The 11,752-nt window shown below is 29.9% G+C and overlaps 1 protein-coding gene across 1 annotated transcript; it reads right to left on the bottom strand.

Moving 5' to 3' along the window:
* Positions 1–5,325: 5,325 nt before the first annotated feature.
* On the bottom strand, positions 5,326–10,617 carry LOC131850669 (troponin C-like). The gene is made up of 5 exons (XM_059200970.1): positions 10,538–10,617; positions 10,027–10,170; positions 8,678–8,797; positions 6,882–7,013; positions 5,326–5,542 (listed from the first exon to the last, which is right to left on the bottom strand). Exons 2-5 carry the CDS (start codon positions 10,109–10,111, stop codon positions 5,508–5,510), a joined length of 372 nt encoding a protein of 123 aa, XP_059056953.1. The 5' UTR covers positions 10,112–10,170; positions 10,538–10,617; the 3' UTR covers positions 5,326–5,507.
* Between the last annotated feature and the right edge of the window lie 1,135 nt (positions 10,618–11,752).

Below are 11,752 nucleotides of genomic sequence, written 5' to 3'. Positions count from 1 at the left end.
TCCAAAAATGTGGACAAAAATGTTACAAGTATACCGTGCCTTGTAATTTCACTACTACATCTTATAACCTTAAGGCAGCTTACAAAACCAGCTGCTTTTCGGCCGAAATAGTTAACACAAATGTGTCCACATTTCTAATTGTTGAAAAGATATTTATTATCGTTAAGCTATTAGACAAACTTGAGTCTATATGAGATATAAGATAAATTTGATTTGTTTAAGTATCTACCAGGAAGCAGTTATTCATTCCTGGCTAAAGTTATTCATTTAAACGCCAACTAATGCTTCTGGTAAACATCACTACCGTTTATATAGTATCCTGGTATTATTACACAGAAATGTGTATACAGTACATCGAACGTATTATGAATGTGGGTGGTTTGCATCAGATAAACAAGCTGTTTGTAATATCGATTCAAACATGGTAAACACAAATTTTGTAATTAAAAAATCAATATAAGCGAACATTAAACTTGCAAAATTACGAATTGAGTTTGTATATCAATTGCGAAGCGATAAGTGTACAAACTCGACCACAGATAAGATAAAATAACACCAGTACTTGTACTCACTTTTCAAATTTGCCAAATGCAATTTTGTTAATATTGACATTATTTAGCAATATCAACATCGTTTCAAGTCATTCAATATCAATTCATACTCCAATTTCGTCAACAAAAAAAATAGTTTAGACATTCTACATTCCCATACTGCATACGACCATATCTATTTTATTCTACTTGGTATGTATTTTCAAGCCACTTTTAAAGCATCTTGGTTATTGCAGTATAAAATGGATTAAACTATTTGATCGTAAATTGTAATTTGATTAAGAGTCAATACAAATAATCTGATTTAAGAAAATCTGTATCTGTGTCTTTTTATCTCCATATTAGAAATAAGTACAAGAACATAAGCTGCCTGTGGGAGTTATTATCAAAATTTTTAATACTCATAGAAAAAATTAATTCAAATCTTATGGACTATTAACTCCAACAATGCGAGTATGCATGTATACTGATATATTGCAGATATTTGGAATATTCTGGAAAGGTATTCTTGAAACACCACGGGAGCCGGTGATAAAGGAATTTAACGCAAGCAAAACCGTGAAAAAACGATTATTTATTATAAAACATCTTAATCTGTTTACATTAGTGTTCATTGAAACCAGATTTAGTTCTGTTATGTTAATTTTTTCCCACGCCTTGTTATTCATTGTAGTGTTTACTTGAAACTCGATTTAATTCTGCTCTTAATTTTTTCCCACACATCTTATCTCATTTTTCTCTAAGGGCATCCTTTTTGACATTTCACAGATTCAATGTAAGGTATAAAAGAAGCACTTAGTAAAATATACATACCTGTATATTTTCGATATCTTTTGTAATTTCACACTACTTTGTGGGCGACCAAGCTTTGCATTTTATGTTTTTTTTTCAGAACATATATATAGTAGATAATAAAATATAAATATATATGCACGTCATCCATTAATATTACGTCTATATGGAGGAGATCAATGGCCATTTATAAATACAATACAAACATTTATAAAGACAAATAAAAATATTAGACTTGTCAAAAATAAATAAAAGTGCGGTGTTGTAGTTACTAATAAGATATTGTTATTCTATAAGAGGGAGCATTCTACACTGATAGAATATTGTGTTATTTCTATAACATTCTTTTATTCTACTTATTATTGTCGAATTATTATAGTTATTGCTTTCATGTCAATACTTTTTTCACTCGCTATATATTTAATTACTCGCTACTTAACTATAATACAATAAAGAGAGAACGCATATTGTTGAGGTAAATTAACAAACATAACAGCACTGACTTTAGAAATTCTTCCACAATTTGACAGCTACATTATTAAAGACTGACGTTGGCTAAAGAGTATGTCCGTACACAAAAACCTCACAAAGTTACGAACATCCTAAGCCGGGGCGGACCACTAATATATTATATAATTACAAGGAATAACATCTTTAGCATAACAGAACTGTTATTCCGGAACATAGTGTAACGTCACTTTCTACTACATAGAAGGACATTTTTCGGTAACTATTTTGTATCACTGAAAGTTGTCGAGAATAATGACCAAATTATCATATGATCTTTAAGACGTCTTGTCTTGTAATTACTGAATTTGATTAGAATATGTACAAATATTACAAATTAATATTATTTCCTATATTTTCTAATAATTATTACATAGATTTTAAATATTTTTTGTATTATTTAGTTACCTCTTCCCACTTTGAAACAGATAATATAACAACTACATTGAAATAAATTAAATCCATATTACATGATAATAATTTTGTCACCCTACACAGCCGAGTCTCAGCGTTCATAATATTTATAGGCCATTTGCAAACTTGTTATAATTGCTTCATAGCGCTCCGTGAAATACAGCATCTGCGATACTACGACAGAAAGAGATGTAAAGATTAAGACGTAAAGGGAGGAAGAGAGATAAATAGAGAAAAGATTAATACAATGTAGCTTCTGACATAATATTTTGGCAGCCTAAGGTTCACGATGAACTATCTAAACTCATTTTAGAATACTAACAAACTATTTATAATACTAAAAGGCAAGGTATAAATAGAGTGCAAACACTGCATATTCAGCTATATTCATAATATGAGTTAATAATTTTGCTGGCTTGTTACGTAGGCATGCATTTCTGAACAATCAATAGATATGCTAAAAAATATATCTATTTAATAATTGTTATAGCTACAAAATTGTCAATTTTTTTTTTGGTTCTGTTTTCCCCTTTTTAAAAATTGTCAATAATAACTGACAGTGCACGTGAATGAAAAATTGTCATCGTCACTTATATAGCAACAAACACCTTAAATAGCACTAATAAAAGAAGTGTGGGAATAATATAATTAATTTATAGTATATAAATAATCTTTATTCAAATAAATTAAATAAACACAATCCATAACGCATTTAATCTAATCAATTTCTCATATATTCCTTTATTTGCTTGTAACTCATTGTTGCTGGCAGCTTGTTCACCATTCTTTTATATTTTTTCTAAACTTTGTATTTTTGATATTCGGTTTTTATATGTCACGTTTGACTACTTTTTTTCCCTGTGAACCCATTTGGGAAATATACACATGGTGTTCCCGCTCCAATCACACTCATGTGTTCCACAATTATATTCGTTACCCTAAGGTTGACTAAGGGTAGGTAAGGGTAACTGAAGAATAAATGGCAAGCTGTCGTATAGCGGATGATGTCTGCCTCTTCCACCGCTACCTATTACCTATACCTATTGTTCAGAGTAATATAACCTATACATATAAACAAATTAAGACATAAATTTATTTAATCATTCATTCATTATATTCCCTTTGTCTGATGTATTGTCGAAAACTATTTTTTTCAGGTAGTGATGAAAAGAATCTTCTCGTTTTCGTTTTAAATATTTTCGTTACTACCAAAGCTAAGTATCTCTACGTAAATTGAACTATGAATAACAAATCATAGACATACTTAAATATATTTTTAATATATACTTATTATATTTACAAACCACTAGTACAAACAGAAATACTCCTAAACACAAATTTATCGCGACCATCAACAGCAAAATAGTATGCTAACCGCTGGTCCACTGAGGTAGCCAAATTAATTAGTTTTGGAGATCAAATTCTGAATATACTGACATAGTCATATAGCTAGTTTAAAGAGCGCAAATCCAGCCAGTTTGTGGCATTTTCACGTTTCAACTATCAAAGTGGTTTTAATAAAACTTTGCATAGAGAAAGTTAGATACTAAAGTGTGGTCTAGTCTAGATGTTTGAAGAGAACTGGGCTACGAGATTAGCTCTCTTTGATAGACAGCTTTCCATATGTAATATATTATACTCGTATACTGTAAAGAATAATTTAAGCATTTATTCTATAAGAAAATTGACCTTAATTGTACTAAATCGTCTGAATATAATTATTACAGGATCAGAAAGATATTAAATAATGTAAATTATAAAAAATCGCTGCTAATTCAAACGAACGCTTCACATGTTATTATTTGCTTACATTTATATTTACTTACGATATTTAACTGAAATTGTTATGCTATGACTGTAAATAAGCGTAATAATTTCTATCCTATTACAGGTCCACAAACCTCAATCAACTTTCCATATTTTTATTAAAACAGACTGTAAATTATTAATCAATGAAGGAAATTTGTTTAAAGAAAAAACAAAATTACACAGTAACAGTAATCCAATGCTGTGAGGAAGGAATTGTTAGTAAAAAGGATGAGTGACCTAGTGGTAGGTACCTGGCATCGCACTATTATCATCAACGAAAAAAATCCAGTCCTTATTCACTAGAAAACACATGTATTTGAGGTAAAACCATCTGGTGTGTAATTCATAATACATCTTTGTATTTAATTTCAATAAATGACATTTACAGAACCAAAAGTTCTACGTTCTATTGAAACCATTCCATAACCAAAGCTTTATTGTACATCTAATTGTACTAGTGATGTATGTAGATACTTACAATTTAAGAGTTTTGTGGTACTCAGCACGTATTCGTAGCCACCTATACAATTTCCTGTTGAGTTACCATGACAAATTTCTTTCACCCACAATTACGAACCACTGCGTAACGAGTGCCATAAACACTTTTATTACACCAGGCGTGGCTCACATTACATTTAATGTATTCAAAGGATTTTATTTCACCTGAAAATGACACCACTGCGTCTCTACTTGAAGACATTAGTATTATTCCTTTTGTTATAAACTCACATCCTTTACTCTATGGAGACTTCGGGCTAACAAATTGTCATTTGGTCTTGTTAAGTTTGGTTTCTCTACATACCTTATCATTTGTTTTTTCTTTGTAATCTCAAAACATTTGGCAAAGGACATATCGGGTACTGAATAAATATGTATAATAAAAAAATAAATGCCGTCTATAAACAGGTACACGTAATGTACACATTTTACTGAACTATGTACATATGTTACGGACGCTAAAAAATAGTTCTTAGAATTTTCTCTGTATATTTGGGCACGTTTATCTCAGCTGCTGTTTGAGCGATTTCAATTTGTTTTTACTTTTTCACTGATATACAGTAGTATTTATAATATGTTTACGCACAAAAAAGATCAGTTAAATTATTGACATTTCTAGTAGCACGTATATTGTATACCAATTTGAATGTTACAAAGATTTATAATAAATACTATATAAATATTTGTAATAAATACTACAATATACTCGTAATTGTTATTAGAATAGTGGTGGAGATAAATAAAATAGAACATATAATAATTATGTCTTATATTAATTAAAGTAATAATATAAATTAACTTATATAATTTGGATATTTATATGGCTATGGTAATATATGAAGGTACATTGGTGATAATATGTATACATGGTTTCTCTTATGGATTTTGATTTTGTATGAATTGATATAGATATCACAAACTTTTTTATAGCCACGTTTAGTCATCACCACCGGTCATCACCTCCATGAACTCTGTAAATAAAAACAGTTTTGGAATATACATTTTGAAATTTAAAGTTACTTGCAATTTAGTCTTACGTTAGAAGTACCGTGGCAGCCAGCATTCAAATCTTACATTACGAAATATATTACGAATACGAACATGTCTCTTCCAATAAAAGGAGAATAATAATTTACCACTACCCCACTGACCGAGCGTCTTCTTAAAGGATTTTAGAAGGAGTTTTCTTTTCATATTAATGATATGTTTATCATTCCCTCATTTGCCCTTTATTTTAATATCCAAAAGATAACAGTAGTAGTAACATCTGCAGTTCTGAATTATTAATCCGTCCCGAACGTTGTTAATAATATTTAAAAGTAAGCCAGACGATTTTTAAAAAAAAATCTTTGTGATAAATTTTGATGAATTTGTCATACTGATGTAACTGCCCTGTCATCATGACTATTTTATGACTCTCTATTCATCAATACCCCGAAGTCGCGTATACTATTAGCGCAGACGGTAGCGATCATTCTATCATCATACATACAAAAAAATTATCTAAAATAGACGAATCAATAAAGCATCGAGCAAAAGAGGTATCAATGAAGTTAAATAATACCACATATACCACATTTCTACATATTATTCTTGAAGTATATTAATTAATAATAATTACATCAATTGTAGTTGACAGGAAGAATAATTAGTAATTGGTAATATAAACCTTCATATTTATTTAATGATAAAACTTTTTAGAAATACGAAGTAGATAAATAATGCAATAAGATCTCTACGTACGTACACCAAAACAACATACATTATGCTGCATGTTCTCAGTTCTAGCACAGCTAGCAAAGGAATTCGCTATTTCTGGTTGCTAGAAAACACATTCCATATTCCATTATCGTATGAGTGCGGTACTCAGTTCTTATTTATTTTTATATTAGAAAATATTTAATCTCTTAATATAAATTTACCTACCAAATATGTGTATTTATTATTATAGTATATTCAGAAGTCATAGATCTTGTTTGACATACTCGTATATATCGTAGATAAAGAATGGCGTTTATATACTATACATATCTACTCAAATATTCATAAGTTTATCTCAGTTTAACAAAGTATTCTATAAATAGGGCAATAACTACTCCGCCCTGACCTCACAACAACAACTCAAACAACTGACAGAGAAGATTATATAGCAATGATAGAACAGGATTATTAGATTAGTTCAGATTAAACACTAAATAGTCTTTAATCTAACAACCTGACTGACAGACAGACAAGCACGATGTTTTGATTACAAAGCCATGATTGATATTAATATTGTGTTAAGCAATAATAATTTAAATATTAACGTACCGTCAAAGTCAACGGTTCCAGAACCATCGGAGTCAATTTCTTCAATCATCATGTCTAATTCTTCGGCGCTAATTTTGTCATCTAATTCTCTAAGGATCTCTCTTAAGACAGCGGTTGTAATATAGCCGTTACCTGGAATAACAATTATATTTATTAACCAACTGCCATCCATGTCACAACAATTTCAGAAATTTTTACCCTAAAACACCACTGATAACATTTTATCAGTTAGTTTCGTGTTTTAATACTAGAAGGGGAGTCTTCGACTTCATGATTTATTACACGAAGTTTGTGACTCTTTTAACCGTTAGTTATATAATGTCACACTTTATCAGTCTCCTCCCCTCTTAACGTGGATCGCAACGCACCCTTAACGCACCGCTTCCCGCAAACTTTGATTCAATTGTCTTTTTTTAATCTATATAATTTACATTTACTCCCGTATTATTTCTCGTGTTAGCCATAAAGCTTTGAAGATACATAATTACAAACTATATTGTGTATACAGTCAGATTAAATGTTACCCATTTTACTTTAATTAACTAAAACTGAGACCGGCTATAACATCGCTCGTAGGCACCTATTTATATTTTAAATGTTAACACAAATGTTAATGTGTTCATAAATTTAGCTGAAATTTTAGGGGAGTACAATGACCGTTTCAAGTCTTATACATATTAATTTTTCCTCCATTTTATCTCTCAGAAAATTAAAATAAATATTTACACTCAATTACAGTGACTTTACATTTTTTATCATGTATTATTTTAGATTAGTCGTGTACTAGATTGTAAAAATTTAATAACAGTTATAAGTGTATTGTACATTGTTAACAATTGTACTGGTGATTTTCATTTTCACTTTATATATTGCATACGACATATCTGAATTATATAATGCTAAAACAAAAATAATTACTTCGCTTATTCATTAAGTAAGTGAATTTTACTTATATGGGTCACTGCAAAACCCCTATTCGTTAAATAGGTGACACGCAATCCAATATTTTTTTGCGAACTAGCAATTTGTTACAACAACATTATTGCGACCCTCATAAGTAATACATATTGTGTCCTGTACACGAGTGCCTAATACATTTTCCAATCAACACTTTGGAAGAAACGTATTCCCTATATTAGATATTAACTGTTTGTTCAAGTACAAGCTCCAGTTTAGTACTTAATTTTCACTACCTTGCAGTGAAAGACTTATACGATTAAAGAAGAGACCATCAATAATATTATAGATAGTGTTAAGTATGAAAAACTAATATTTACAGTTAAAAGTTATTACGATTATGTAACATCTGAATATAATTCTTCTACATAATGCTGGTCTACCCATATAGGTTTAAATAGTGTAGGCCAACCCCTATTAAATAAAACAAATTGTCATTAAGAAATGATCTTAAATGTGTTACAGGAAGCCGATAAACATTGAAGACTACGCGTAACAGGTGGAACAAGGGGGAGATAATTGTTAGTAATGGGAACTAATGGCCCCATTGCTATCAATGTATCTACTATGTCAAGTCGATCTCCACGCGCAACATTCCCCACCCTCCATACAATCGTTATTAATTTCTGCTAAATTTACCACAATAGGTTAATTATACTGACTTTAATACTCATTCTATCAACCTTCACTGGTGCCTAATCAGTAAATATATTATTATCATTAGTTTAAAAGTATTGATAAAATTGAACCAAAACAGTCAATCTACACAAATCTCTTCGAATGTGATCAGTGAAAAGCAGAATGATGAAGTAATAAGAATAAAAAAATAAAAATTATACCTTCTTTATCGTATAACCGGAATGCCTCTTTGAGTTCCTGTTGCATAGCCTCAGCATCTTCCTCAACCATAAATCTTGATGCTAATGTAACAAACTCCTCAAACTCCAATTCACCAGAACCTGTTAAATATTTAGGTATGTTATTTACATTTTAAAACTATTCTTGACTGTGATCTATATTACGTACACTAACTGTGAAAATATACACTACAATACATTATAATGTGGGTATATTTATATTTACAGCCAAGAGATAAAATGTAAACGGTATGCACATTTATCAGGCTAAAAATATCAGTTTAACTAACTATAACCCGTTTCTTTGTATGAATATGTCTCGTGGACACAATAGAATCTATCTATAATATTACATATAAAACAAAATGGCCCCGCATCTGTTTGTATATTCACAGATAACATAATATTGTATATTCATAATAATATCAAAAACTACGGAATAGATTCATACGATTAAATATAAATCAGCAGAGTGATATCTGAAGTAGGCTTAGGAGTATAATTTGTTATATTTTCTGTAAATTAGTTGTCTCTTGCGAAGATGGGGCAAGTGCTAGTTAATTATAAACTCTAATGCAATGGATAAAAGTATATTCAATAGCAAAAAAATATGAATAGATACATAAATTAAATAAAAATGAAACGTTTTGTCAAATGGAACAAGTTAAAATTTATAATAGCAATGACGGTTTTTACAGAAAATATCACAGTAATACTTCCATATACTATTGAAGATTATTAATTGGCATAGGACAATTCTATATGACAAGTAACATGTAAAATTACACCGTTAATCTTCCTAAATAAATAAATAAAATAAATAAATAAAAAAATATTCTTAAGAAAAAATACATTAACATACCTAATGTTTTTCTAATCCTTATGTAACTAATAGACGACGCAACATATTGATTAAAATTTTTATTGTAACTATTTTTTCGCAACATCAACATCAACAGGAATTTTATTGATATTTTAATTATAAATTTAGGTATAGGTAAACTATTTATTAACTGAGTGTACTCAGATAATAAATAGTTTACCCAGACTTAGGTCTGTCCAGAAGTTGGTATATTTTTATATTTTATGAAGATAAATGTAATTTTATGACGTTAATAATACGTTAAGAAATATAAAATAATCAACCTGACTTACATTTACAATGCTACTAACAAGGATTCGACAATGTTAAGTGTCTAACTAAAAAGTGAACTAAAAATTATAATTTATTATGCATAAAAAAAACCTATCTATTAATTAATTAGGGAATTATAAATTTCAATAATTAAGTTAAATTATATTTAATATAAGAAAAATATTGTAATACATACCATCCTCATCGACTTCTTCTATAATTTCTTTAAGAGTATCATCAGTGACTTGGTGTCCCAACATGCCAAGGATGGTGCCCACCATCACGGTACCTATACAGCCCTTCTTCTCATGATCGAAAGCCTCAAAAGCTTTCCTCAGAACTGAAAATATTTTTGCATTATGAATTCTCAATATATATAAACTGTTATCTAATCATTTGAAAATTAAATACAAGTTGGTTGAGTGCAATATTTTTATAGTATAATATTAGAGGTATCTTCTTATTGTTTTATAACAGTGTTAAGCAAGGATGTTAATTTAAAAAAAAAATAAAACTGTAATACTTTTATAACTTTCATAACGGTATTATATTTTTCCAATAAATAATTAAATCTTAGAAAAATATGTCATAGGAAATTATACCGCATTTCTGAGGACTAGCAAGATTAAAAAATAACTATCTGATTATATTGTTATATTCCACACCTAATAACTGTTTTATTATATAATATGTATGTATATACTTACTGGCAATTTGCTCTTTGTCAAGTTCCTCCTGAAAATATCACCACAAAAAAATATATTAAAAAAAGAAAAAGTAATGTAAGAAAAAAATTAAAAAAAAACAATCCACTTCACTTTTCAAAACACTAATGAATTAAAAACATTTTTTTTATTTAATATTTCACGTATGTATATTTGCTCACCATTTTTTAACTAATTTGTTGTTTATTATCAGAGGTACAGTGCAATATTGTATGCTATGGAGAACCAAAGAATGAGGAATACGAGTCCCTTTATCTGAGTCGAATGAGCGACTAATCGCAATCGCGCACTGATGTCACCCAGGTTGGCTCGGGTGTACGGGGATTCAGGTTCTACTCCCGTCCCACGAGTCACTATTTCTGGGCATCGCGAATTGTATTTAACAGTCGTTGTTAAGGTCGCCACACATTATGTTCAGTTGCCGGATGTCCACCGCGCTGTGCTCCACTCAGGCCCGCCAAATGCGAATCTCTAAATTAATTAATAAGCATTTAAGAATTTATTAACCCATAAATCTGAGAAGTAGCGGCGCTGGACCACTGCCACGACTATTGTCGCGCGTTTTTCATGTAACAAACGGCAATAATAAAATACTGTTTTAGGCACACATATGTACGAAACATGGAAAATTATTGCCACAACAATGTATAAGAAACCGTCCTAATGATTTCCACTCTCTCGCCATAAGATTTATGGCACGTCTATGTCTATAAGTTACGGACCATTAAAATATACAATGTGTAGGGAACGGAACCATCTATAAACATCAGTGCATTAGATCCTAATGGAGTGTTTATTACATATACAGGCAATTCTTTTTTACTTATGACAAATAAACATAAACATCTATACATAATGTGTGAAAAACCGAAAGAAAAGTTAATTACTGTACTTTAATCCCTCGTTATTACTGAACAGATGAAATTGACGCAAGTACTCTGAATTGAGAACAGGTGGATGGCATGTAAATCAATCACTTTATGAGTTTGTTCATGGCATCTTTTAATTCAAATACTTGTCGCGGAATGCTTAAATATTCGAGACTCTTATTATAGTTCATATAATAAATAATAGTGAAGTCTTTTTGTATTTAATCCTGCAAAATTTCTTGCTCTTATATTTTGCTAAGCTGCAATACGATATGACTGGATACTGCAGCTTGGTAGTTATATTCCAGAAATTATCACAAGTGAAGAT

The sequence above is a fragment of the Achroia grisella genome, unplaced genomic scaffold (genome assembly GCF_030625045.1).
Source record: "Achroia grisella isolate CSIRO2021 unplaced genomic scaffold, CSIRO_AGI_Agris_v1 utg779, whole genome shotgun sequence".
Classification (NCBI taxonomy): Eukaryota; Metazoa; Arthropoda; class Insecta; order Lepidoptera; family Pyralidae; genus Achroia; species Achroia grisella.
Note: the sequence above shows the minus strand (reverse complement) of the source record. Positions and strands in the feature narration are given on the sequence as shown.

Bases quoted from the DNA above. Each gene is read 5' to 3' on its own strand.
- LOC131850669 (XM_059200970.1), bottom strand. From the start codon at position 10,111: ATGGTGGGCACCATCCTTGGCATGTTGGGACACCAAGTCACTGATGAT. The intron at 7,014-8,677 runs GTATAATTTTTA...TTGTTATTCCAG, and splicing joins CCGGTTATACGATAAAGAAG to GTAACGGCTATATTACAACC. The intron at 5,543-6,881 runs GTACGTTAATAT...TTTTATTTACAG, and splicing joins TGGAACCGTTGACTTTGACG to AGTTCATGGAGGTGATGACC.